This window comes from Leptosomus discolor, chromosome 7, assembly GCF_034619465.1.
Source record: "Leptosomus discolor isolate bLepDis1 chromosome 7, bLepDis1.hap2, whole genome shotgun sequence".
Taxonomy (NCBI): domain Eukaryota; kingdom Metazoa; phylum Chordata; class Aves; order Leptosomiformes; family Leptosomidae; genus Leptosomus; species Leptosomus discolor.
Window position 1 is genome coordinate 66,021,119 of NC_141397.1, and position 27,943 is coordinate 66,049,061.

Genomic DNA, 27,943 nt, shown 5'->3' on the forward strand with positions numbered 1-27,943 from the left:
TTGAAACTGTATTTATGAAATGTACATTTTTAATTTAAATACTCAGTATACACTGCACTTAATCTGCATGTTGCATTTATTAAATACATTAAAATCTGCAATGTAACAAAACGTTTTCTGCATACGAAATTCAAAACACCATTTTAAATGAACAAAAGATGGCTCACTTCATTTATTTTTTTTTTTAAACAACTAGTGCATAGCACACTAGCTCAGCTCCACCGACACCAGCTGTTCTTTCTTTTTTATTTGACATTGTTCACAGACTATTACATATTACAATAAGAGTGCTGGATAAAAACATGAGGTACGAAAGTGGTTCAAAGATTATAGGTCATGCAGATCATGCTAGACAGCAAAGAAAGTTGTGAATGAGAAAACACTAAATAAAAATACATAAAGAATGTGCATTATAAAATAAAAAAAACCCAACTCAATTACACAGCTTTGCTTCTTTGGTTACAAAGTAGGTTGAACAATTTCACAGCTTTTTATTCCCACCCAAAAAAAAGAAATTATACGAAATGTCAAAAAGCAGAGGAATCATGGCAATTTCTCTCCATTAGAAAGTAGAAACAGAAATGAGCAAAGTTTTCTTCATCAAAATAGCCCATCAATTATTTATTATATCACAATAACTGGTGACTACCTGTACAGATGCACTATGGTCTTCATACTTACACTCTATACAAAATTTACATTCAAGCTGGATCTTTACTACCGTAAATAAATACCAAAGGTAAATTGCCATTAGTGTTAGAAATATGCCAGGATTCTTTTGTTCAATTATTGCCTAAACATTTTATCTATTAAACGCAATCCCATCTATCATTTTACTGATACATACATTTATTAAAAAAAAAAATTAAAAAAGTTCTGTGACATTGTTCATGTACATTATGAAAATAGCAGCCCTGTAATAAATAAAACAAATAAATGAAACTAATGTAGGCAAATGTTACTTATATTGAAAGAACAGTGGCTCTTCAGATGAACTGTCGCTTCTCGCCAGACAGCAAGGCTCAAAGCGATCCACGGAAGTGGAAACCCGGGCGAGCCACCAAAGCTCCGACAGCCCTCACTCCTGCACACCGAGGGCGGCACGGAGACCGGCCGCGCTTCCTGCCGGACCGCGAGGGACAGCTCCCGCAGAATGATTGTCTAATACTGAAAAGGCCGAACACACAACAGAAGCATGGCTACTCGCTCTCAGATAAAGTGGAAAGAACATCAGTGGCACACAAGGACAGGCTGCTCTCGGGTTTTTGTTTCCGGAGGAGGCAAGAAAGCTTTACGCTGAGGAGACATTCGGCTGCTGTGGAGGTTGCGTTGGCTGCGGAGCCTGTGCTATCACTGTTTGCGCTTGTGAAGTGCTACTAGGATTGGCCTGTTGGGTTGAAAGTTGGGATAACTGATCATTGTTTGAAAGAGATTTTAACAGTGCGTTTTCTCGTTCAAGTAAAGAGTTTCTTTCAACTAATTCTTTTATTTGTTCCTTCAGGACTTCCACTTCTTCTCTCACTGCGTACATCAAATGGCTTTTCACTAGATCCTGTGAAGAACAAGTTAACAGTTACACCAAGTGAAAGGACAGTTTCGTTCCGCTCCAACCCCAGGATTTACTACGTTACTGCTCTCACTGAAGTAAGTGTAGGCCTGGAAAACTAAAGCGCTCGCCACTAAAAATACACGAGTAAGTTAGCCTTCAAGAGCAAATAACGCAGCGCTCCCGTCCTCCGCCAAGGGCCCTGACACCAAAAGCCTGTTTCCAGCATTCGCACTAAGCTCTAGTCTCCTCGGTTTCGCTGAAGACGAGGACTAGAATCACGTTCCAGCCACTCCAAATGAAATCATCAGCTCTGAAGCTTTGGCCTGGAGGCAGGAGTCTGCGTCACACTCCCAAGCACCAAGGCGTGCACGAACCAAGCAATAAGAAAGCCTCTAAATCAGCATAAGCGAAAATCAAACGGATGTAACTGAAGCTTAACAAAATGTCGTGGGTGGCATAACATAAGCGACAATTAAGAAAAACTAGTAATGAACTTTGCTCAAGTAAAAGACTTGAACATACTATTTGTTTTCAGCACCCCTTTAAAGTTCAATCAGCTTGTTCACAGAAATTTGTAGGAAAGTTAATTTAAGAACATGCCAGGCCAACAGTATAGGCAACCCTGGTTTGTCGTCACCCCATAGTTGATACAGACAATCCCCGTTTCAAACAGCGGTCTCGGGCTGACCCGACTGAAGGGATGCTGCAGGCTCACAGGAACGCAACACAGCTGGAAACTTACGCTCAGCGATGAACCGCTAATCCTAGTAGAAGTAACAACTTATTTTTTACTTACCATTGCCTGTTCTATTTTGTTGTCAATGGCAACAACACTTGCACCAGACGCACTGCAAATACAAGGAGAACACTCTGTGAGCATTACGGTACCGTTCAGTTAAAACCACGCACCCACCGCCACCCCCAGGACTCCCAGAACACCCATTCACCGAGAGGAGAAAGCTTCAGATTCAAGAATTCAGCACACAACCGTGGGGGTTGCTTCCCCCCACACACACTGTACTGCCCAGTACAGTTACAGCTCTTAAGAGATCCTGCTCCTTCAGTCCACGGCTCCTCAGACTACGCTTAAGACACCCATAACCAGAAACATGCATTACAGTAAATAGTAAGTTAACAGTAATTGCTCACTCCGGAGGGGGAATTTCGGGGGGCCGGGGGTGCCCCTGCTCTCTCGCAGACTGCGGTCGCTCCGTCTGGAGAGGAGCCGCAGCTCTGCCCCGGGGCTCAGGCAGGGCAGCCCGCGCTGTGACTCCGGCGGGGGAGCCCCCAGCAGCCACCGAACGCTCCATCCCCACGCACCCTGCCCGTCCCGTCCGCCCTCCCGCAGCAGCTCTCGCTGCTCCGATCTTACTCCACAGCTCCGTGTCTGACGTGCGACGGCAGTTCCTGGAGAAGCTACCAGCCCCGCCAGTGATGACGGCCGATAACGCCCCCCCAGCGATGGAAGGGGCTATCAGCAGCGTGCAGCTACTTTTAAAAAAAGTTACCGCCGGGGAGAAGCGGGAGGTTTGCAGCCATGCCTGGAAACTCGCCTCTCCGAAAACAGCTAACACTCGCTGAAACCCAAGCGCTAAGAAACAACCGCTTAGGGCGTTTCAAAGGGACTACTGGCAATATGCTCAGCAGTACCAGTCACACACGTGAAACAAAGCTCGGCTAGTCAAAGAACATGACACTAGCTAGAGAAACCCATTTTGACACGTCTCACAAGAGTTGTCAGTACCTAGCACCAAGCATTTACAAGCAGAGGGAATTAGCTTTTCGGATTGAGGGAAGAACAGCCTCTTATTTCTAAATTGAGCACATAAACCAAAAGTGCTAAACACCCATTTCACAAGAAAATTCTTCCAGTGTCTTACTGTCTTCTAAGGCTCTTTCAAGCCATAGTCATGGCAAACATCCTCAGAATAGTAAGTATCTATAATGCATGACAAGGTTAAGTATTCCTTCCCATTTTGGATTAACGTTTTTCAGACCTATCTGAAACTGCCAAAAACGTGTGTGTTCAAGAGACATTGAAATCCCCAAGACTGCTCCATGTCCCTGATACAGCCTTTCATGAACACACCTGAAGTCAGGTGAGGCAGCTCTGAAGAGATAAAGGCAAGAGGAGCAAAATTAAAGCAAACAGCACACTTTGTCATGGGATCTGCTCCTGCATCTTTACAGCGTAATTGTACACCTTCTGTCATGACTCTCCTAGCTAAATTTGAGGCTGGGACTTTGTTCTTCTAGCCCTGTTCCAGCTATTTTGCAGTGTGACTATTTAAAAAAAATGAAGTCCATTACATCACTCAAGGTTAAGGCGTTCCATCAGTCCCACGAAAAAGCCCCTCAGGTGGAAGCCAGGCAGTCTCCCCCGGCACCACCCACCAGACCCGTCCCTGCACGGCATACTGCAGAAGCACCTTTCCCAGGCCACGCCTCATGCTCCAAATTCTGGCCTGCCTTTTAAACGAGTGCAGGGTTCACACCGTGGGTGTAAGAACCGTTCCTCCCCCTAAGTGTGATCTGAATGCAGCCAGAGAAACTCTCTCTCCCACCCGCATTTTACACTTAAAGCTACACTAATACTGCGCTGAAACCCATAGTAGCTTACACACTACTTTTATTAGTTTCAATATGCTTGCTGCCCTTATGCCCAGAGCAGCTTGTGCTGTTATCAAAGCACAGAGTCAGGATTCCAGACCTGCTCCCAACAAAAAACCCCGGTGCCCACCCTGCTCGTCTCCAGCAGGCAGAGCCCAGGACCACGCAGCCCCCTGCCCGCCGCAGGAGAAACTCCACGCTGAGAGCAGCCTCCAGTCAGTCAGTCAGATGTGGTTTTATCCCAATGACAATATTTCACTTCACTTCTAAAAGCATATGAGCATTAGACTTTATGCTAGCACAATTCCAGTACGATCCTGTCCTTTATTCATTCTACCGTGCTGCCCTCAACAAACAGCTCCTGCGAGACATCCCGCAGCAGAGTGCTCCTGTGCCAGCTATTCTTATGGTGCAGTCCAAATGCGCTGCTAAGTCTTTAAGATTCTGTATTTTTCCCAAATCCTTGGCTGTTGAGATCAAATCTCAGTTTGCATAAACATATTGTATCCTGTGGCTGCATAAAAGTTTACAGATACAATCCAGTCCCTGTGAAAAGGCCAGGAAAAAGAGAATAAATTTATTAAGTCTTTTTGGAGCATCCATCAAACTGGATAGTTTGATACATTCTGCGAGTGCACCATGCACTGTACATCCAATGTATCAACTAGCAAATTCTGGAGTCAGAAGTGGAAAGACACTGTCTAGCTCTTACAAAACAAGACCAGCTACTATTCTGTGCTTTTAGACAAAGATAAAGTTGATTGGAACTCCAGGAACTCCAGAAGCCTGACAATTACTGTCAAAGCTGTCGCACAAACACAAATCCTCATCAAGTAACGTAGGACAGTTAAAGGGATGTATTAGGCACATCATTATTTTTTTGTAACTGCAAACTTCCTGCCCTCCCCTCGAACCGAGCTTTTGCAGCCAACAGGCTGCCACTCATGCATACCGTAATTTAAAAGAACGGTTGGGTCTGACTTGGACCTCCAAGCCAAGGCTGTGTAAAGAAGGCTCTGACCAGAAAAGGCGACACCGGTATACCAAGATCACTCCCATCAGGTACAAGGCAAGATGCACAGTCAGCAAAAATGATTACCAAGAACAGTTTGCCATTTCCAGAGATGGATGGTAAACCCAACATTTTTCTACCTTACACAACAGACAGGCCAAACCTTATTTAGTCTGAGAAATTCCCATTTTGATTGTTTAAAAAAGTCACAGTGGCTTAAATGTAATTTTTCTTCACATTTTACTTTGAAAGACCAAGGGGAAAACTAGACTGCTAATAACGCTGATTAGCTATAGCTGAGGTACGCAGCGTTTGGAACAAAGCGTTTTATCAAAGACTTTACAGCTGGCACCTTGGAATTCCTTATGCGGTATTTTAGGTATATTTCTCCTGTACACCTACAACTCAGGAATGGCATTGTGATTTTTTTGTTTCGAATGTCTTGCAAACAAAGTGACAGAAGTGTCTCGGACAACCGTGTGCATACAGACTAAGAAAATAGGCAAAGAACTGGTAAGTCTAAGTGCAAGTCTGATTTCTAATGCATGTCACACGCTATACAGCAATCACACTTTCCACAACGCAGAGCATTCTTAAAAGCCTCGGTATAATTATGACTCAGTATAATTATCGCTGCGAAAACTCCTCCTATGGAGACGTGGTATCCCAAGAGTAGGGTAAAATATTATTGGAAAGGTGTTTCAGTATCATCAACAAGCTAACACTGTTAACAAAGCGTTTGGGAGCCCTGTTAGCACAACATGCACCAGTGTACAGCGTCACTGAAAATACAGATATTATATAGTGACCAAACAAATGCTCTTTGTAAAGCACAATTTTGCAGCCCAAGAAAGGTGACTTACTAGAGACTATTCCAAAACTGGAACAACACTGTACACAGAAAGGGAAAGTGATTAAAGTGTGATGGAAAAAACAAGGATGAGTGGAACAGAAGACAGCAAAAAAAGACATTAACATTTAATGTCTTAAATGTTAACTTGTTAACGGTCGGAGGAAAACTTAACCGTCAACATCACCTCACATTCACAGGCACCAAGATCTATTTCAATGCTGAATTCAACTGCTGCCCCTGTACTCAGCTTGGGGTTTTCACCATCGGTCTTCACATATAACTATTGTCCTTCCAAGAGATGTGTTCTCAACTTCAAAATTCACTTCAAAATCCTGGTAGAAAGACTAGGAATCAAACTTCAAAATAAAGGCATTTGCAGCTTAATTCACTCTGTATGCTTAAAACCAGAACGCAGTGGTTCCTTTTTAGAGATTCCACAGACCTCAGTAATGGGTGTATTTTATGCCAAAGTTGGAGGCATTAGGAATGAGAGTTATAAACAGCCCTACTTTGGCACTGTCAAGTACCAGCCCAGGTAATAGTGTTTCTCATTTAAATTAGACTGCAAATCCTACTGACTGGATGATGTAAACCAATTTCAAAGCTTCAGGGTTTTTTTAGTCAGTAACAAAAAACATATTCTGGATTCAGCTGTTTTACCAACTACCTGCATAGTCCTTTCCCAAGGAATTTCTTAGCAGCAAGTCGCCCCCCAAAAGACTGCCAGAATGCATGAGTTTTCTTGCTTTTTCTTGCTCTTGGTATTTCTTTCAAATTTTAGCATGAAGTTAGTGCACTGTTCATGCTTTTAGCTACACAAAACCATTGCTAATCCTGCCAGAGTGGGAAAGACTGCCTGCAGAACAGGCTACAAAAGGGTGCACCAATGCTGGCAAGAGTCTTGTCCAACAGCCTCTGTAAGAGGACTCCTCCCTTGAAGCACTAGATCTGCTTTGCTTTAGGTGGAAGTGGGAAAGACACTACACACCACAGTCTCAGAGAGACATCCCTGAACCAGGAGATCTCCCCTTGCTCTTTCAGCTCTTTTGTTGTTACTGCTTTAAACCAAACTATCAAGCAACCTTTCTGGAAGGAACACTAAGGTACCTTGAAGTGTTCCCACATTTGTTTTGCTCGCAAGCCAGCTACAAACTGAAACAGTAAGTCTGTTTGTTTATCCTTTCCCCTCACTGGTCTACTCATTTGGGAGCTACTGCAGCTGCTCTTCATGTCTTACCACTAGGTGAGCTATATAGTCCCTCCAGAGAAACCTTACCTATTCTTGAGTTAAGGCACGTTTAACTAGCCTCCACCCAACTACAAGATTTTATAATGATAGCTTCCCAGTACGATCAATTATCCAGCCTTGAAAGAGCATCCATGCAAGTATTTCAGATTTTCATCATCGTTCTTTGTCAAAGCCACATAAGAATGTGAGAAAGTTTGAGGCAGTGAATTCACAGCCTTGTGATTACTGGTGGGTGTCTGGCTTTCCCTGAGAGTCTACTTAAGCTCCTTGTCCATCAGCTCCTCTGCCTAACAGAGAAGCACTTGCTTCCATACAACAGTTTTCTTTAGCTTTGCATGAAACCCTGAAGATCAATTATTCAACACAATACCATAATTGATCTCAGAAGCAACACATGAGCTCTACAAAAGAGAGAATACTTCTGGGGAAAACCAAGGCGTGGTTTGGGTTGAATTGTTTTAGGTTTGGGTTTGTTATTTTTTTTTTTCCGACATTGAAGAAAAACGTGGCTCCTTCAGAGTTTGGCAAGACTGAGTTACACTAATGAACCAAACACTCTTCCCTATGCATGAAGGCAGTCACGTTGCACACCACTTCCACGAGAAGCAAGCATCAAGAAGAACGACGTTAACACAACACTGACTGGATCAGTGTGTTACATGAAATGTCAGCCTTGTCCTAAGACTCTTTTTAAATTTCACATGGAGTTTTAGACTTTTAATTTCAAATCAGAAAAGGTTTACCCCTAAGAGACCCTCCAGACAGATGTGTAACTCTTGACTTTCTCCTGTCTGCAGGAAGAGCATCTCATTTAATAGAAAGCCACTGACAGGGAAATGGAAGTCTGGCACAATCCATCATCATGTGAAGAGGTGCTGTCTAATTCATCACATTTACACACCAGCAACACTTAGAATACATTTATCTGGGTGCTAACGGGGGGACAAGATCCACATTTTATGAGTTAATTTATACTGTGAAGGTTTAATGCTTCACACAAAAATACAATGGAAACATAAATCCTACTGCTTTAAATTCAAGTTGACCAATAATAGCTATGTTTTAGGCAAATCCATCTAAAGCTCCTACGGCACTATTAACATACAAAGCCAAAGCAGTCACTAGACTGATCTGAACATGCCAAGAAGCTGTTGTTGCCCTTGTCAGCCCTCAGTGACCCTGCCAGTTGAAACAAAAGACCCACGAGACTTGTGCCCTTAGCAACACCTGCGCGAACACTGTGCTGGGAAAACATCTGCAGGCTTCCTGCAAGTGTCTCCGTAACAACTAGCGTTTCAGTCACACTTCACGGTTTGAATGCTACCGGCACTCTTCCCTGCCACGGTGTGCCAGTGAAAAATAAACAAGTCTCTTATTTTACCAGAGCAATTTTAGCAATATATTACTGTCCATCGCAACAGAACGTGGTTAGCTTTGCTGACTTCAAATGGTCCCAGGAGAAGGCTGCTCATAGGAGAATAATCCATATTTGTTAGGGAAAAATACTGCAATTACACAGGAAGATTTTGTATTATGTGTACACTAAAGTCGCCTACCTCAAGCCCCCGAGGTTCACAAAGTACTTCCGAGGGAGCTGCAAAATGTGTTTAAAGAGCCTACTGCAGCAGCGTAACCCCCATATTTCCGGATAGGGATACAACAGGGTTCTGAGGAAATCAGAAGAGCTTACAGTTTTCACGTGAGAGATCTCCCTTTCACAAACCAGAGGTCACAAACCACGTTACTGTCATCAAACAACCCAAGCCTGACAACAGCGGCCATCCTGCCCAGGCAAAGCGGAGCGACCAGGGCACCACCTGCTGCCCGTCCTGCTGCTGCCGGGACGGTTCTCGCCAGCAGAGCCGCACCACTGAGCTCCACCGTACTCTGCCTGCGAGGGCTCCCCAAACGGGCTTTGCCGGATATGCCCCGAAGCTCTCTCCATCGGGTTTTCATTGGAAGTTTATTGTTGAAAGCTTTTCTGTTTCAGTCATCTAGCAAACCAAAACTACATAATGTGATCTCAAGAAAAATCTAGAAACTGGGGTAAAAATGAAAAACCTGCTAAACCCCATCAAAGTCTTCGGAATCTGTAATGGATCAGAAGCTTAAAACTTGCACGAATCCTGATGAAAATGATTCTACGTTTTTACACATACTTGGTTTTACCACAAGGTGTTCAACAGCAAAGATGCAAGGCTATTTTAAAGGAAGCCATTTACATTATTCTACCAGAATTTAATATTTTTCTAGTTTTCCCACACTTCTAGCACTTGCTTCAAACATTGCACAGAAACCTCAGATTTGGAAAGCCTCAAGCTTGATCATTAATTATTTGATTTTACGTTTTTTTTTAATCAGCTTCCTCATCTTAAGAATTATTTCAAGTTGCAACATGAAAATAGAGAAACAGATGAAGGTTAGACCTGAAAGTGAGCTTTTGGTCTACACACCAAATCTGTATTCAAAGCCCTGAAGTTTGTTTCAGTTAAATAATGAAGTCCTTGGAACCTAAATAAAAACTCTGTCCCAAACATACAGGAAAGTGGCATCATCCAGAGCTTAAAGCAAAAATGCAAATTTGTCCAAGTTTCTGCTAGAAAAGGAAGACATGCTTTTGAAACTTAGGCTAATGCTACCACTTCAGCAATAAAAAAAACAAAGCAGGATGCATTAGCATTACTGGTAACCATCAGTGTTGTACAGTATACAAATTGTGGCCAATCAAACTTTAAAGGATTCAGTTAAGCTTTACAAGTTGAAAAGCCTCTCAAGTCAAATACAGCCAGTACAATGATGAAATAGTTATCAATACTTCAATAATTACTTATTCTACAGAGCTTGTTAAGCAGAAAAATTGTGACAAACCAGAGCATCGCAAGGCATGAAGTCACATAATCACTCAAGTTAATGCTGACAAAGAAAAAACCCTTCAAAATCACTAAAATGAAGGAAAGAAGCGGTTTGCAGCTACCAATGAATTAGTAATGCATCTCTGACAAGTCATATCCGTAACAGATAAGACTTCGTTGCACTTCATCGCAGTTTCTCGCCACGAGTTCAATGCTAACTTAGTAGGTTTACTTTGTCCTTGTATCTTGTTATGGTTCACATTTGTTCCCCATCTAGCTTTACTTCAGCAAAATGAAAGCAAGCCAGAAAGCTTCCTTTCCTGGTTTTGAGACCAGAAGATTTGAACTTTGCCAAAATTGTGTTTAAATGTAACATTTTCACAACCTGTTTTCTGACATAGGACCCAATAGCCACAATGCCAAAAAGTTTCCTTTTTTTGGAAAAGGAAGCTGTAAACATTTCAGTGAAGGTCAGCTAGTAGATGACTAGCATTAAACTCTTTCAGCTTACACATTAGGTACGATACATGCATAATGGAAGGAGGAATTAAAAAAAATGTCATGTCATATTTCAGACTTATATAGTTTTAAATTTCAGTATGAACACATCACTTCCATGACTGCTTTCAGCCTTCAGGCTGCAGAAGCCCAATATGAAGCTCTGAACACAAGCAGCAGTTCTGTGCAAATGAAAATGCCAAGAAACTTGCATAGAGCGAAGCTGTTCATGCATACCTCGGCACGTATGCATTCCATACTTAAGCATCCATACCTATCCCAGAAGGTCTTTGACTCACGTAACTTGTTGAAATGGAACGCCTGGTAGAATGCAGTTGACGGATTCCTATGAGATCCAAGAATCAAACAGACATATTGAAAACGGGTACGTGACAAAAATACTAACTCTCTCATTCCATCTGCATTACAGAGTAAATTAGCTGTCCAGACAGGTTAAATGTATGCCCCAAAGTTTACAGGCTTCATTGACTGCCTAAAGACTAGCTTAATGACCAAAAGGCCTTACTGTTTCTACGGGTTTCCATTAAGGACATACTGATTAAAAAAGAATAAGTAATCCTCGAGCCCTATGGATTTTCATGCTATTTCTAGTTGCTACTGTAAAAAGATGACCGTAAAGCCATTAAATATCTCATGTCATGCTGCCTATCTCGTATAGACAAGCTGTATACCACTCTAATGCTATACTAACCCAAACTCAAAAGATACCTTTCACATCTTGCCTATTTCACAAAACGTCTCTGCAAACAGTACTCAGTATTTCTATTCTACTTGGCACCCTACTGTATATTCAAAACACACGAGTTCTCCAAGGGGACCCAGAAGTTGGAGCTAAATCTGCCACATTCAAGCTATGACAGATTAAGTTGCAACTGGAAACCTGATCAAGTTAAGAACTGAAAAGTGGAATCCTAAATATTGCTAAATTTGTAAGCAGTTGTCAGTCATCCTCATATTTCCCCTTCTTGACGTACAGCAGGGCAACTGCTGTTTGGAGGCGTTTGCCAAGCAGTAAATTGGAGGGCTCTAGCTACCACCCTGGCTCTCACAAGCCTTCAGCACAGGCTCCAGGAACCTTGCTGAAAGCTGGACACTATGGCACAAGTTCTGTCACCAGTGCCGGACCCCTGAGACAGCCTGACCCGCCTCGTTCAGTGCGCATTCGCCCCATAGATACCAAGAGTGTAACCTGAAGATCTTAATTCTCCAAAGTCTCATCTGAACACTTACTCTTTACAAGATACTGGATGAAGCACATAGTCAAAATTCTCTACTGCCAGTGGCTGTAGCAGAGCATTACACTCAAGCTTAGAAACTCCCTTCACCAACACTGCAGTTCATCATCTTTACGTTGGTATAGCTATACCAGCCCTAGAGAAGAATGCAACAGCTTAGCTGAAAAAATCTTCAGAAAAGCTAGTAATAAATTCCTTTTAAAGACAGTTTTAAAGTTAGAAGTTTATACCGACATTAGAAGCACAGGTGCCCATGCCTTTTCCAAGTTCATGGCAAGAATATATCTTAGTACAACTGTCTTCAAGTTATTTAATTATTTCCATTTAAGTACAACTACTATATAGTTGAAATCACAGAACAAAACCAAAAAAAAAAAAACCACAAAAAATCGTAGAAACAGCACCGGAACGAAACACTATCTGAAGTAATCTGATGGCCATGGCGGGTGTATACCAAAAACCTCACAAGGATAACAATATTTGTGCATCAGCAATGATCACGAATCACTTGTTTGGAGCGTTTGTCACTCCTTCTCCCACCTTCACCACTCTACCCTTCCAAAAAAAAAAAAAAAAATCCACGTTGAGTCTGGAATTTAGTTTAAACCTGCTACAGAAGTTGCTTGATCAAGCTCATAAATATCATGCTCTTACACTGACACTACTTATGTTTTTGTAAGAAGTACCACATGCTTGAGTGACAGCTAAATACAACTAATTATAGGAAGAGCAACACAATAGCTAAAGGACATTTGAGTGGTACAGGGACTTAACATATGGAAAGCAATTGGATCTGCAGATCAAGAGAGCATTCCTTTGTTGAAGGGAAGGACGAGGTCCAACTCTTCTTTCTAATTCCATTGTCTGTGAGGAGTATGTAAAAAGTCTCTTTCTCAGAAAGTGACTGTAAATAGAAAGTCATTTAACTTCCAAGATAAATTTACTTGCAGCATATAAACCCCTGTTGCTATTGTTAGGTATGAAAAGTTGTGGTATATAACCACACGGCATCCATTTCATACGGTCTATTTTTATACTGATACCTTATATGCTATATATTCTTAAGCAAGTATCTGGAAAGGTATGAAAGTTTTCCTCGTTAAACTCTCATTTGTACCCCCTGCTGTTGAAATTGCTTTTGCATTACTTCAGACAACGAAGAGAACATTTTCTATGCCGTAACTATATTTCAGCAAGACGTTATTGGGGGGTGGGGGGGGTTGCCACCTAGACAGAAAAAGCGAATCCACAAAGGTAAGATGAATGATGCCTACTGTGCAGGTCTGAACTGCTGAGGCATCTATTTTTAACCACATCAAACAGTAAAAGGTTAGAGAATTACTAAAAACTCCTTTCAGTTTGCAGAAACAACCAAGAAAATGGCTTACAGAAGCAGTATAGTCCAGCCTGCTGCTGCTGCATCACAGCTGGAACACCCCGAGTCCTTCTGACACTGCTCTGGCTGGGTGTAGGGGCAGCCTGGACCAGAAAAACAGATTCCTCAGGCCCCCTCCCCAGCAGACGGTCGCATGCGAGAGGTCAAGGCTCGGTCCCAGCTGTTGGCAGATTGACACAGCGGAGCCAAGAGCCAGACAGAAAGGTGACGTTCCTGACGCTGAAGCAGAGAACGAGAGCTCACCTCTTCCACAGGAGGTACACTGGGCACACACCTCTGCTGAGAGCGGAGAACAGGTATTCCCAAGGATAGAGAGGGCTGATCCCAGTCCCAGATACTACAACAGACAACTAACTCTGCACGTTTAAACGTTCAAACTGTGCCTCAATTGGTAAAAACCGCCTCCGTGTCTCTATAAAGAAGTCCTACAACATGTACCTTATATTTATTGCCTTTAAAAGCTCACAACACACTCCGATGTTATGGTTTCTAACAACAGTTTTCATGCAACAGAAATTTGATCTAAGTTTGAAGAATGAGAATTTATTCAGTTCTCCAAATACCTGAAACTTCAAGTTGTCCCTTTAAAAGGGGAGTCTAAATCACGTCCAGTCTCACCTCATATTTCAAAGAGCATCCTCCCACTGCCATTAATCAGGACAAGCACATGCCAAATGCAAACTTTATTATAGAGCTCTGCTTCACTAGAAACCATGCCCATGAAAGCTGGCAAATCTTCAAGTATACAGATAAATGCCTTTTAGTTTAAATAACGATACAGGCTTTGGAAGTGCCGGGTATCAGCTTGGCACACAGAAGCTGCTGAACAGATGCCTTTTTCCACCTACTGCCTTTGAAGGAAGAATAGTAACATCGTTGTTCTTGACATAGCTGAAGCTATGTTTCAATCTTCAAACTACTGACCAACATCAGCAATTAAGAGCAACAAGAGGAGAAACACATGAAGAACACCCCACTTCCCCCCCCCCCCAAGATGTCAAAACAAAAAAAATTCACACTAGACCACCTCAGACAGCTCTCTCTTTCAGTATCACTGACTATTATTTTCATTGAGAACAGGAACGATCCAGAAGAGTCAAAAGGCCTCAGCACCTGCCTTTGAAGAACATGAAAATAACAGGTCAGACAACCTGTGCTCAATACCTCAGAGGAAAACCAAAGCAAAGCAGAACCACCTATTCATTACTACCTAGACAGCAGCAAGCCGACACGGATTGCCTTTTCAGAAGCTTACGTCAGACAAAAATTCCTTCTGAGATAAATTAACAGGCCTCATATAGAAAAAACACAGAAGATGGGATCCCATTATAAAATTTCCAGAGCTTTTAAAGCCATCTTGCATGACATTTTTGTAAGTAAAGCAGGTCTACCACTGATAACCACTCTGTACATGTGGCTCTCCAACAGTTCACTGGAATGATACACCAAACAGAGCTCTCCAGGGGTCTCCTCCGAGCGTGTTATAGGATACTTTAATCCATGACTTGGACAGTGGTGACTATCTTTATACCTGCAGATGATCTGCAAGCACTCTGGACAGCAGTAATAGAATTCAGGAAGACCTTGCCCAATTGGAGCAATGGTCTGAAATAAAAAGGATGCGATTCAATAAGGACAAGCATGAAGTAGTACGCTCTGGTAGCAGTCATCAGCTGCACAAGTACAACACATGGAATGAGCAGCTGACTGCAATTCCACAGAAGAGAACAAACCAGAAGTCAAAAAATAAAAATCTTGCAAAGATGTCAAACTTGCAATGCTCCTCTTACACAGGACGTACACATACTAACTGAAGTCTTGTTTTATTCAGCCCTTCTGCGACTTTAACTTAGACTTTATGGCCAGTTTTGGATACCAACTCTCCAGAAGGATCTACGCCTACCAAAGTCCAGGTAAGACCACTAGAAGACAGGTCATATTTTATTTTTTTTTCCAACAATCAGAATCACTAAGTAGGAAAATTAAGCATTTAAAAGAGACTGAATAGACAGTTACAGGCTTCACATAAAGCATCTGCAAAGGAGAAGAAAACTTGTTCTCATACCTGTTCGGTAGAAGCACAGCATGAACTTTACAGGGTTTCATTTCAGCCACATGTCAGAATTGTTTTCCACACAAACAGCAAGGAATAGAAAAGACTTATTACAGAAGTGGTGGGATTCCCATACTTGTCATTCTAGAAGACATCAAGCCATTATTGCTCCAAAAGATCTCAGGCCCTTAAGTCTCCAGATCAGCCCCTAGGCCCATCATTCACCATCAGCAGTTCCATTTCGATTAGCTGCATCGTGAACTCCCGATGTTTGGATTTCGGGTATCAGAAGAGAAAGGACTAGATGTTGCTGCCAGAGTTGCATCCTCCTTTCCATAGCAAAGACCAGGGCCATAGCCCATACTTTCTTCACTTTGCTCTCAAAAGAGGATTTCGGAAAATAATCTTCTGCACTGACTAGAAGCAAGTGAGGGGTGACTGTCTGTGTGCACAGGGTAAGAGAGTCCAGCAGAGGCATTTCACTGATCGCTTGCTCTGTTGAGATGCTGGCATCAGCTCTCCCCTGCTCTGGGGGCTTGGCTCTCTAAAAAAAGTCTCCAGTAACATTTTTTAGTCCCTATGAATGCCAGGGAAAATAATAAAACCAGTTTTACAAAAACTGGTAATGAGAATGCAGCATGGACAGAGCAGGTTAGATCAACATTAAGAATGGTCAGACCAGAGGGATGTAGTGAATAATCTGAGTATTTAGTGAGCAACTTCGAAGCTTCTCAAATGTTCCAGCCCACCCTGAACAAAGAGCAGTCACTAGTATCACGAGTCACTGGTATTACCGCATGCCCTCACCTGAGGGCAGGCACCATTCTCCTCCGCTACACAGGAGAGACGCCAACAATGTCTTCTCTTGTTCCAGCACTCAATAGTTGTAGAAAACACTTTTATACCTGACTCACCACTGCATTTTAAAACATACTCAAAGCCTTTAACAGTCTTGTACCAAATTAGAGCGGATGTACTATACCATGTCATATCTTCACTGAACTGACAGACCCGAGGTGATAATACTGATTTGTGGACAAAAGGTGATCTAGCTGCACTTCCACACTTCACTACTATTATCATCTCATAAAACAGCAGCACCTTTTTTCCCCAAAGGATTATACTACTGACTATGAAAATCCGATCTAAAAAAAAAAAAAAGAAAAAAAAAAAGGAGCATTTTGACACAGTATTAAATTCAGACTCACTTAAGAGGTTACAGTACTTTAGTATCAACAGGTCTCTGCAAATACAAAGCTCCTAGCTGTAAAATCAGGATAGTTGCTTCTACTATATGCTCCAGAGAACAGCTAGTACAAAATAATTTTTAGCATAGGCATTTCATGAAGATTTGCTTTACTGAAGCTAACCAGCCTAGATGTTTCTGGTGGAGCTGCACCTAGTTACTCACTTGTCTACCAAGTTTTGCTACTAGTAATTCAAAGCCTTCTCCAATTAACATCACTTTGTAGTTTCTGCCTTTCAAGTCTCTGGTAGGCACCGAATCAGTAGAAGAAAGGCACGTGAAAAATGAGACAACATTTCCCTGGATTTTATTAATTCTTTAAAAGCGTAAGTCCAAGTTTCTATAAAGGAAGAGTTAAAGTTTACATCTACCAGCAAAAATTAATGAGGCCAGTAGGACATCATGCTTCCTGTTCCCAGAGCCTTGGATCAATAAAATGGTGGCACCTTGCCTTAAGGTGTAACTATGTAACAACAGTCAGTAATAATTTTATTAATTAATTAAAATAAAGTTACCTCTGTTAGCTAATATTCATTCAGTACTTCTGAAGGAGCTTTGCTGAAGAGTTCAAACAGTAAATTCTGATACGACTATTTGACACTAATCATGAAAAGAACAATGCAAGGGCTCATCTTCTATATCTCTTCTCACTTCTTTCTGATTTCAACAGCCGCAACTCAAAACTAGGGTCCAATTCTCTCGAGTCCCAGAAACTGGTCCCCAAACCTCAGAAGTCCCGCACAGTAGACAATACTGTAATTGTAATAGCTTTGAGGTCATTCAGGACTGGCTGATGATCTTTTCCATCTTCTACATCCCGTCTTCCCACTTCCCAAAGCCAGACTCCGGGCACTCTCAGCTCTCTCCTGACCAGTACTTCTGCTCCAGCCAGGTAACCAACGCTCTCGTGCTCCTCCTCCCTGCAGACAGCATTGTCACGGACGTGCCTATTAAAACACTGCGTGCTAATAAACCAAGGCTGTTTTGTGAAGGCTGTCACGGTTGTCAGTCAGGCTGAATTTTAATTACATAATCTTAGAGACTAAGGACTAATCTGAGTGGTTCTGTTCTCAAAAGACGTAACGAGTGTTAGATTTCTCGTACTAATGATTTGTTTTCTCACTGGGTAAATTAACCTTCAGTTCTTGTAGGGAGGGTACAAGACAATGTAGATCACAAGATGCACAGCTAAGCTTCAAGAAAAAAACCCAAAACACAGTAGATCACATCTTCAAAGAGAAACAACTACAGATTAGGAGCTGATAAACTTAATGGCAATGCAGAAAGTGTGTGCTTGACCCAGCCAGGGATTCTTGCCACTATTAAGAACCTTTCAAGAAAAGCCACAGAAAGGCCCATCAATGTTATCTATGTTCAGATGAATTGAGACAAGCTTAAAATAAATAAATAAATAAAAGACTTCCTGAAAATAACTTACATGGTCTCAACAAACATCTTGAACTTCACAAGGGACAGAGTCCTTCATCATCTATTGTAACCTGTCAGCTAACACTACTGTGCAGTATTATTTTGCAAACTGTCCCACTCAAGAGAGCAAGCTTGGAATGCATTTACAAAGCAGACCCTAATATGCTGGATGAAAGGAAGCAGTAAAACACAATGTAAATTCAGTATTTCTGAATTAAAATAATCCACATTTGCTAGTATTCCATTATACATAAAAAAAATCTGGTAGAGCTGTCAAAACTCTTAAAAATATTGACTTTTACACAACTTGGCTGGTGAAGAAAAAGGCATTTATTAATATGTATGAACATGTTATTGTAGAGGATTAGGCTCCTACTGCCTGCTCTGCCCACAAAGATAGATTTCTTCAAACCTATTGATGAAAGGGAAAGCTGCTTGTGATTACTGGTGAAAGTGGGTTTGCACAGTGGCACACCTGGCTTGAGTACTCATCTTCAGCCCAAAAAAGAGACAGTTTTTTCCACTAAGTTGCAGTACAGCAGTTTCAGAAGTTTCAGCTATCTATAAATACAAGTGGTTCCTGGTTTCTTGACAACAAAATATTTCAGTATCTGTGGGGAAAAAAGTGGAGAAAAACTCAAGCAGACTCAGCCAAATCCCACCTGTCCTTACATACGTGACATTGGTCAAGAAAGCCTATTAGCAAACATCGTAAATCAAATACTTAGCTTTTAAAAAAGATATAAGAACCTAGACCATGTACGGTGTTCTTTACAACCCTTCAAGTTTCATGCCAGTCTGCACTCAGCAGGTTCCAACTAACACACTGCCAGGATGAAAGCTTACTGCTTGGCTTAAAGAAACAGTAGTTTTAAAAACGCATTTGTAGGGTTGCTCAAGGTATTTAAGGTCCTTACACCCACCAAACAGTGTTCTACATAGGAGACATTCCCAGAAGTTGTCATCCACAGCTCTACAAAAACAGCTGAAACAACCTGACAGAGAAGAAAGCAGGGGGGGTTTTAACTCTTATTTTCAATCACCCCATCCCTCCAAGAAACCAGACAAGTTAAACTTGCTCTAGACCGACACAAAAATCTTCAGATACTTCACTGAAACCAGCATCTCATTTCTTATCCATTCTACACTTCCCCATCGCCACCTCACAGACCCACCACACATCCCCTCCCAGAAATGAAAGGGTCAGGACTGTGCCCTTGCTGCAAAAAAGGCAAGTGGTGTCTTGGGCTGCGTTCAGCAAAGCACGGCCAGCGGGTCACACCTGGAGGACAGCATCCAGTGCCAGCCTCCCCAGAGAGACGTGGACATACCAGAGTGAGTCCAACAAAGGGCCACAAGGATGACAAAGGGACAAGAGACCACCTCTCCTAGAGGAAAGGCCGAGAGATGCGCAGCCTGGGGCATCTCATCAACGTGTACAAACACCCGCAGGGAGGGTGCAGAGAGCACAGACTCAGGCTCTTCCCAGTGGTGCCCAGTGTCAGGACCAGAGGCCACGGCCACAGACGGACACACAGAGGTTCCCTCTGAACATCAGGAAGCACTTTGTCGCTGTGAGGGTGGCCGAGCACCGGCACAGGTTGCCCGGGGAGGTGGCGGAGTCTCCATCCTTGGAGGCATTCAGAAGCCGTCAGTGCCACGGTCCTGGGCAACCAGCTCTGGGTGGGCCTGCTTGAGCAGGGATGTATTGGACCAGATGGCCTCCAGAGAGCCCTTCCAAGCCCAACTGGTCTGTGATTCTGTGACTGGTTTCTGCTATTGACACACATCCCTACCTCAGTTTGTAACCTTTAACGAGTACTAGACAAACATGCCAGTTGTCTCTGCGACAGACAGCTGACACCTGTTCAGTACTAATCAATATTTCCACCTTCTCTCAGCACTGTTAAAAGCATTCAAGCAAGCTGCCATGATATGAATGAGTTACTCCTAGCTTCAAAGGGAGAAGAGATATACACAAAAAAGCTCCTGAAAAAAATTTATTTTGCATGACAAAAAAATTAAGCATCCAGCTGTCTTTCATGTGGCTGAGTAACTCACCTGCCCTGCACGAGCAAAAATAGATTACCCCATAATGCAAAGAATTTACTGGCACTCAATTCACATTTGTACTTAGAAAGTGTGAAGTTTAAAGATAGAGGAATTTTCGGGAATGATGATAGAACCTTACACAGCACTTCAACTGACCTTTTATGTCTGGAGAACCTTCTGAGAAGACAGTAGCTTCAGCAGTTACTATAAATACTCTTATCTTTACACTTTATAGGAATAAAAGCAGACACCTGTGGTTGACAATCTAGATTTATCTACCAGAACTAAAGCAATTGTACTTTAGCAGAAGGAGTCTCACAGAAGTTTCTTACGGAATCTTTGCTGACACACAGAAAGCGCAAACAAGGTTTGCATTTTCCATGAGCAACAGAAGCTGCTAATTACCAGCTTTAAAACTGAACAATTAATACACAGCCTCAACATGCAACAGGCCAACATTCAAATATCCAGTACAGTAACAGAAAACAACTCCTCCTTTTTGCTACAGTGTCACCTGAAGTCATAAAAGATTATCAGCATCTCCTGTAAAAATGCACAGCCTGAAAGAAATTTCAGCTCTTCGGTAGTTTGATAGCAGTTTGGTAGTCCTGCCCGCTCAAAAATCCCAAATACTTGAATATTCAGCTTTTAGCAAGAAGTTTAAAAAAGCTTCCGTGTAACATACGCTGTTATTTCTACCACACAAGACAGCATTCAGAAATAAGCTGCCTATGGAACACTTGCACTCCTCTATAGGGGAGCAGAAAAAAATGAGCCCACAGCAGCTGAGCAGAATACTTCGGAGTACGAGGCACAGAGAACCGTTTGTGTCAGGGCTGGTACGTGGCAGTCTACAAAACAAATTGAGCTGTTTCACTTTGTGAATTTCTTTCCAGTATTTTCCCCATTTCCTCCTTTTAATAACCATCTCATCTGAAACACTTCTAGCTCACTAATTTTAAGAACGTATTGAGTCCTCCTTAACGAAGGCATTTTTATGTTTAAACCGGGAAACAGCGCTGTCAAATGAACAGCCACATTCTTCTGTTTAGGGATCCTGTAACACTCAAAAACCAAACGCACGGCAGGACAGGTTTTCCATAATCCAGAAACGGGTGTGCTGCTGGCACTACCTTACATAATTTTTGTTACAGGAAGCGCAGCAAGAAGTGAACACAACTAACCAGAGTTTTGTTTGCATTAACCACCATTTGATACTGCCAACAGCAACGTCACCTCGGAAGTCCTATCTCAACAGTTTCTCCAATGCTGTAGTCCTGGCTACCAAATTGAAGGCACTCACAACTCTGGAGCATGTCTGTTCATGTTTCATTCTCACCTGCTTCTACGAACACAACCCTTCAGGAGGACAGCTGAAAACATTCAAGTCTGCAGCTGCAGCAGAGCTCAAATCTCTAGTAAGTTTATGAGCAAAGTGAAGAAAAGGACAGTATTCAGTAGTAATGCAATTCAAGCACTGCTTGCTGGTACATATTTGCAGAACACTTCTCTTTTGGAGCACAATAAAATATGGATCTAGGGCAATGCATAAGGAAACCCTTACCAAAGTTACATTAATGCCCATGCCCAGTTTTGTCCTTGCATTGCGAACATGGTCACAGGAGCTCAGTTTTATCAAGTTAGTACACTATACAAATACGTGATTTAGCTGAGCTGAGAGATGTATGCTGTGAAGAGGGCTGCACAATCAGGTTTTCAACAGTTTAGCTGCTGCAGTTGACAGTTCACAATGGCAGCCATTCATTAGCGTTCCTGGAATACAGCCTGCACGGTTCAAGCTGGTCAGCTATCTCTGGAAAATGATCTATACTCTGCTCCTTTTCCAACATGCCTAGCAATATTTTGCCCCAAAAGTCTGCCAAACATGTAGGAGGTTTGAACAAGCTTTCTCAGTAACATTCTTTTAACAGAGGCAACATATTTCTTTCCCCCCCAAGAGCCAAAATAAAGTTATTAAGCCAGCTGGAATATTATGCTTGTCAACTGCGAATTTGTGTACACATGGGCATCAAGGCAAGCAGAGAACATGACACACACTGAGCCCAAAATCCTGTCGGGGCTCTAACTGCCCTCCAGCCACAACGATTAGTACTCCTGCTAGTGTCCAGCAAATGAAGAGGCAGGGATGATCTGAGATCCAGTTCTACTTGGTCAGACTCCAAACGCAAAGGGGACTGCAATACTCACATCTGCCTCAATAAGAGCACTATTTCCTCCAACCTTGAATATCGTTGCAGTTTATTCTACTTGTAGCCACATTTAGAGAGGAAAATAAAACTATGTTATGTCGTAGATCTTTCATAACTTCCACAAAACATATTTCTCTTTAAGAGCCTAACAATTTAGACACAGCAACTGAAAAAAAAAAAAAAACAAAAAACAAACCAGCTTTGCTTTTTAAAGGAAGGTGTGACAGGCCAAAGGGGTGGGTTTGTTTTGTTTTGTTTTGTTTTTAATTATTTTGGACCACAAACCCACCCTCTATTCCCCCTCTCACATAAGATTTCTTGATTAATTGATTCATCAGGTCAATGCAAGAAACCACAGTTTTGTCTAGACTACTGTGAAAGTGTACTGGGCTATCAGAACAGGAAGTTAAAGTTTTCAGGCAAGGTCTTAAAGAAAAAAAAAGAGAGTTCTACATCTATAGATCCATAGTTCTACATATCTAACTATATATCAGGCTATATAACCTTACACCTCCACCTCTGACTATCTTAGATGCAGTTCCATTTACAACAGCAGGCCATAGATAGGAATAATACAAAGAACTTTTTTCAGAAAGATGGGAACTGAACAGCTTTTTATCAGACCTCTGTCTCATACTTACCGTATTTCTCAAATTCCGTTTTCAAACAATTCCCACCCTGAACTATTTTACCTTTAATACAGCTCCTCTTCATATTCAGAATGGTGAATGACTTACTAGATAAATCCAGGATAGCTAGAGCTATACAGCATTCCTTGATGAAACACTATTTTAGAAGATGACTATAGGAGAACGATCTACACAAGTTTGTCAAGCTTCAAGTATGTACAAATATTTAAATATAACAGGTGTCAGAAGAAATGTAGGTACCTGCCTACACATTGACACACCCCCCCCACCCCACCCCGGGTATGTTACACATTAATACAGAGATAAAGTGAAAAATGCTTTCCACAAATTTCTAGCTCTTATGACCACAAAGTAAACCAAGCGTCAACTTCCTGAACCTGCAGGCAGCCTGCAACAGTGACTCATGACGTGTGAACTCCCTTTGTGCCCTACTAGCTTTATCAGTGTCAACCCTCAGCCTATTAATGACACTTGAAGGTCTTCATTAACTATTTCACCACTGATTTTAGTAGATAGAGCAGCTGGGCATAAGCCCATGGGACTAGTGGAGCAATTTAAATAGCTGGAAAGAGGAAAAAAGCAGGAACAAGAAGAGAAGAGCAGACAAGCAGGGGGCAGTTTTATAATAAAGCCGCCTCAGTGAGTAAAGCAAATAAAAGCAAAGTGGTAAGAGGGCCTTAACAAGCTGCTAGGTTATTTTCTACAGGCTACTGTCTGGGGGAGCAAAGCACGAACCTGGATCTGCTCGCTCCGTATGTATCTCCTGTCCTGGATGAAGTCTAGGCCTGTTCAAAGTAAGCTTTTCTGGCTTATCAGTACCACTACTAAAGAAAGCGACTCCAAGCCGTGAGAGACTCTCACGTACCACACAGCTCCTTGCTCAGTACCACTTCAGCGAACGACACTGTTTTATCACCCAGTGCAGAAGCGGGCAGCCGAGAAGCACGCGTTTCTTTCCAGATAATCACAAGGTAGCTTCTCTACTGAACATGGTAGTGCGGCATGTCGAGAAGAGCGCTCTGCACTCAGCACCCAGTCCTATGTCTTATTTGCAGTTCTCGCAGCCCAGCGTCTGAGAACGTTACTTTAGAAATGAACGACGTCGGAAGCAATGCTGTACAGTGGCTCCAGTTCGAAGACAAAATAACTTTAAAAATCACTGTTTAGGGTAAGAGAACCAAGAACTGTCTCGTTAGTGTGCAACAAAGTTAGCAGCCTGCAGGTTTGAGTAAGTAGGACAAGTTTTTCCTTATTGTTATATAAAGTGATTCCTTTGACACAGATAATCACGTCTGTTACTATGATTTATATAAATATTAAGTATTAGAAGCCATGCCAAGTGAATGTAAAATGCATTCCTTTCCTTCTCATTCCTTAATCAGCAGAATGATTAAACACAAGCAAACTATCTTCTGATAATACACTGAGCTATGAAAAAAACCTACCAGCCTGAAATCTAACCTTATTTGCACAAAGAAGAGTTTGTCAGCTGGGTCAGCAATCCTCTTAAGGTAGGCACAACTGCTAGAAAATTTTAACTGTTTAAGTTTTTCTTTTAAGTCCTTTACTGCTTTGATCAGAACTAGCACAACTCTCCAAAACACGGCTTTTGCTTGCATAAAGGCATTAGCAGAGTTACTATCTCAAAGGCACTGTTAGTCAAAGCTCCAGCAAGCACAAGGCCTGCATTACTGCAGATTTAACTCTCCAAACACTGATTTGTCTTTGAGGTTCCTCCTCCATCCACTACACCCTAACCCCACATAGGCAGCTGCTTCACTAAAAGGCACTCTGAGCAACACTGACTCTGTCATCTGAAAGCCTGGTACTCTCCCAGGGTGAGGGAAGGCTCACAGGATAATTCAGCACATCAGATCTTCTCATAATGGTGTTACTCCTATTTTTAAAATTACAAATACATATAACCCACATGTATTTCATTCCTTCAAAGTGCAGTAATCCCAACAGTAAATGTTAGTGACATTCAGTGCTCAAACACTGCCTTCCCTGAAAGTCTTCTCTCAAAGAAGTCAATTAAGAACAGTTTTAGCCATCACTACCCTCCAGAGCAGTCTGACAACCCTAAGGGAATAAAAGTCACATACACGCTTCCTCTCCCTGACCCTCCGATGAGTCTGCTCATACTACACACCTTTGTCACAAATAACGGTTCCAAATTACTCTCCTATAAATAAAACTCATTGTCAGGCTGTACTTCCCACTGTGTTTACATCTTCGCCCAAGTAAGCAGCACCTATTTTCCTCAGTGCAAAGGACCATTATCTGTAGAGCTTTCTCTGTGTCAGGGCCTACGAATTCATACCCAGATCCAAGTACCTTCCCTACTGACTAATACTATAACGTGCAAACTCAACAGCAGGATAAAAATCAAGAATCTGTGTTATAAGCCTTGAAGTTTTACCAAGATACCTCACCTGACAGCCCCAAGATAGCCCTACACTTCTATTTTTAACAACACTGCAATATAGTGGGGTTGATAAACCCATTTTAACCTGGCTGCCCTTTAAGTGTTTTACCGCGCTTTCAGAAGAACAGGCTTCCTGCAACTGGGTACAGAAGCTCAGTTTTCAGTCTTTGATTTGGAAGGTCGTATTATTTGTGTATTAAGCAACTTTCAGGCTACCTTCTGTCCTGTTTTGTGAGAAAAGTAATCACACTCATAGCCTGAGAAGAACAAGTACAGTTCACTACTTGCCTGAACACTTTGCTATGTTTTGTACTCAAAAAAAAAAAAAAATAGCCCAGGTAAATTTCAGTCTGATTTTCTGAAAATAAGAACTTACAAAACCCACCTGACAATAACCTGAAAGTTGATTTTTTTTTTCCCCTTAAGAAAAGGTATTTTTATGGCATTATAAAATAGTTCATACCTGTCTTCATCACCATCAACGGGAATAGATATGCCAAACACAGAGCTGGCAAGACTGTTCATAGGAGTACTTGCAGGTAACTGAAGAGGATTTGCTAGAGTGTCTGGAATGGGAGGCTTCACAAGAGGTTTATTTTCAGCTATGAGAGAAAGTGGCGGCTGAGGTAGGGGTTCCGATTTTCTTCTCGTATCATCAATCTGGCCTACTAAGGGTTGAGCTTGAGTCTGAAACTGTCCGAGGTTTGACGGCGGCAGGTTCGCAGGTACGTTAGGCGTGCCTTGCATCAGCGAGTGTCCGGCATGCTGCGGCTGGACCACGCCGGTACTTCTGCTGACAGAAGTGTGGCTAGTCAGCTGGGACTGGACTAGCGTAACAGGGACATTTGGCATAGTAACAGAAGCGGTGGTAGACACACTAGGCACACTTGTACCGGGCACAACCGCAGGCACGTTCTGAACTCCAGAGACCACGGCGTGGGGAGCACCAGGCATTCCAGATACTTGACTGCTTCCACCCATTTGATGCTGAGTCACAGATTTCTGTTGCACAACCCCTGCGTGTCCCATGCCTTGCTGCACCACACCTCCTGGCTGCGGAACGGCAGCCTGACTAGCCGGTGTCTGGCCACTCTGCATTAAGCCCGATCCCTGTCCGACTGCTTCGCCAGGCTGCGCCGACACCCCCATCACTGGCGCTCCCACAGGTGAGGGATTTTGGCCGGTCACCTGCCCCACAGGAAGGCTGGAAGCCACAGTACTTGGAACAGAGCCCGCAGCAGCCTGTTGAATAGCTCCTTGGGACTGCATAATTGTCATGTGCTGCATGTATTCGGTCTGACCAGAAGGTTGCGTCTGCAGTAGATGCACTGGTGGAATCTGGGACTGAGAATAAGCAAATTGTTGAGGCTGAGTCACTGGTATGTTTCCCTGCTGCACCTGCTGCTGCGCCACTGGAACGCCTGGTTGCCCTAATGTCACATTTGGAGGCGCCATGCCTTTCCCGTTGGGTCCAGCCTGTGCTACACCCTGCGTATTTACCTGTGGCTGTGATTGCTGTGGCACCATCATTTGCTGATTTGCTACCGAAGCCCCAGAAAACATAGGCTGAGCAGTACTTTGAGGCACGGCCCCACCTATGGGTTGCTGTGGCTGCTGTTGTTGCCCAATGACAAAATTAGGTTGCTGGAGAGAGGACTGGTTCATTTTCTCCGTCTGGAGCAGCTGTGACACAGCAGTCAGGGAACTGTCAGCTATAGAATCAGGGCCATGGGCCGACGCTGGCACAGCCGAGACCACGACAGAACCTCCTGTGGCACCGAGGCCACTGTCCCGCTCTTGAGCAGCCTGCTCGAAGGTGCTGCTGTGCCTAATGCAATCTCCAGTCCTGCCCAGGACACCACCACCATCTGAGTCCCGGTCATAGTACTCCATACACGTCCATCGTCCTCGCCTGTAGGGCTCCCCTGTACCATGGTCCAGCTTGATCACCCTGAAGCGCGAGCTGCACGCAGCAGCCACTGTCTGAGACATCGTCCCAGGAGCGGCAGATGCAGAAGGCCCTGCGGAGGGCAAGGCGGGCTGAGCACTGCTGCCTCCTGCCGTGGCAGTGCCAGGGGCAGCAGCTGGCAGGGGCACGGCAGAACTCTTGGGCACAGCCCCCCCGTTGGGGGCCACCCCTGGCGGAGCCGCAGCTACCCCACCGGCAGCCACAGCCAGCTGCCCGTCCAAAAGGAGGTTGGGAGAGACGCTGCCGGGAGTTTCGGCCTCACCCACGTTGTTGAGAGTCTCCTCGGAGGAGCTCCGCTCGCAGACATCCTCGGGGCCGTAGTCGGTAGCTCGGGAAACATCAAAGATTTCAGAAGACACATCCTCGGTGCGGGACTCATCCGGGTCGTCCAGGCTCTCGGTGTCCTCGGTGATGCTGCTGGCCACCTGCGCCGTGGTCACGCTGGTGATCTGGAAGCAGCTCTTCTTCTTGGCCGGCATCTTGGACATGTTTCCTCCGCGGGGAGGGGCTCCGCCAACCGGGGCGAGGCGAGCGGGGCGGGCTGTCACGACGTGCCGGCCGGGCCCCCGGCGCTACCGCACATCCTCCGGCTGCTTCCTGCGGCGGGCGGGCAGCGGGCCGCGCGGGGGGCG

The 27,943-nt window shown here is 43.4% G+C and overlaps 1 protein-coding gene across 2 annotated transcripts; it reads right to left on the bottom strand.

Moving 5' to 3' along the window:
* Nucleotides 1–27,835, bottom strand: TSC22D2 (TSC22 domain family member 2). Of its 2 annotated transcripts, XM_086468166.1 has the most exons (4): nucleotides 25,806–27,835; nucleotides 10,898–10,969; nucleotides 2,346–2,397; nucleotides 1–1,552 (listed from the first exon to the last, which is right to left on the bottom strand). In XM_086468166.1, the coding sequence occupies exons 1-4, from the start codon at nucleotides 27,797–27,799 to the stop codon at nucleotides 1,292–1,294; spliced, it is 2,379 nt and encodes a 792-aa protein (XP_086324292.1). In that variant the 5' UTR covers nucleotides 27,800–27,835; the 3' UTR covers nucleotides 1–1,291. The 2 variants fall into 2 exon arrangements, with proteins under 2 accessions (XP_086324292.1, XP_086324293.1); XM_086468167.1 differs by lacking the exon at nucleotides 10,898–10,969.
* Nucleotides 27,836–27,943: the final 108 nt, after the last annotated feature.

Excerpts from the sequence above, each read along its gene's own strand:
- TSC22D2 (XM_086468166.1), bottom strand. The coding sequence starts at position 27,799 with ATGTCCAAGATGCCGGCCAAGAAGAAGAGCTGCTTCCAGATCACCAGC. Across the intron at positions 10,970-25,805 it reads GTTGATGGTGATGAAGACAG|GAATCCGTCAACTGCATTCT; the intron begins GTATGAACTATT and ends TGGATCTCATAG. Across the intron at positions 2,398-10,897 it reads TCAAAGACCTTCTGGGATAG|TGCGTCTGGTGCAAGTGTTG; the intron begins GTATGGATGCTT and ends TTGTATTTGCAG.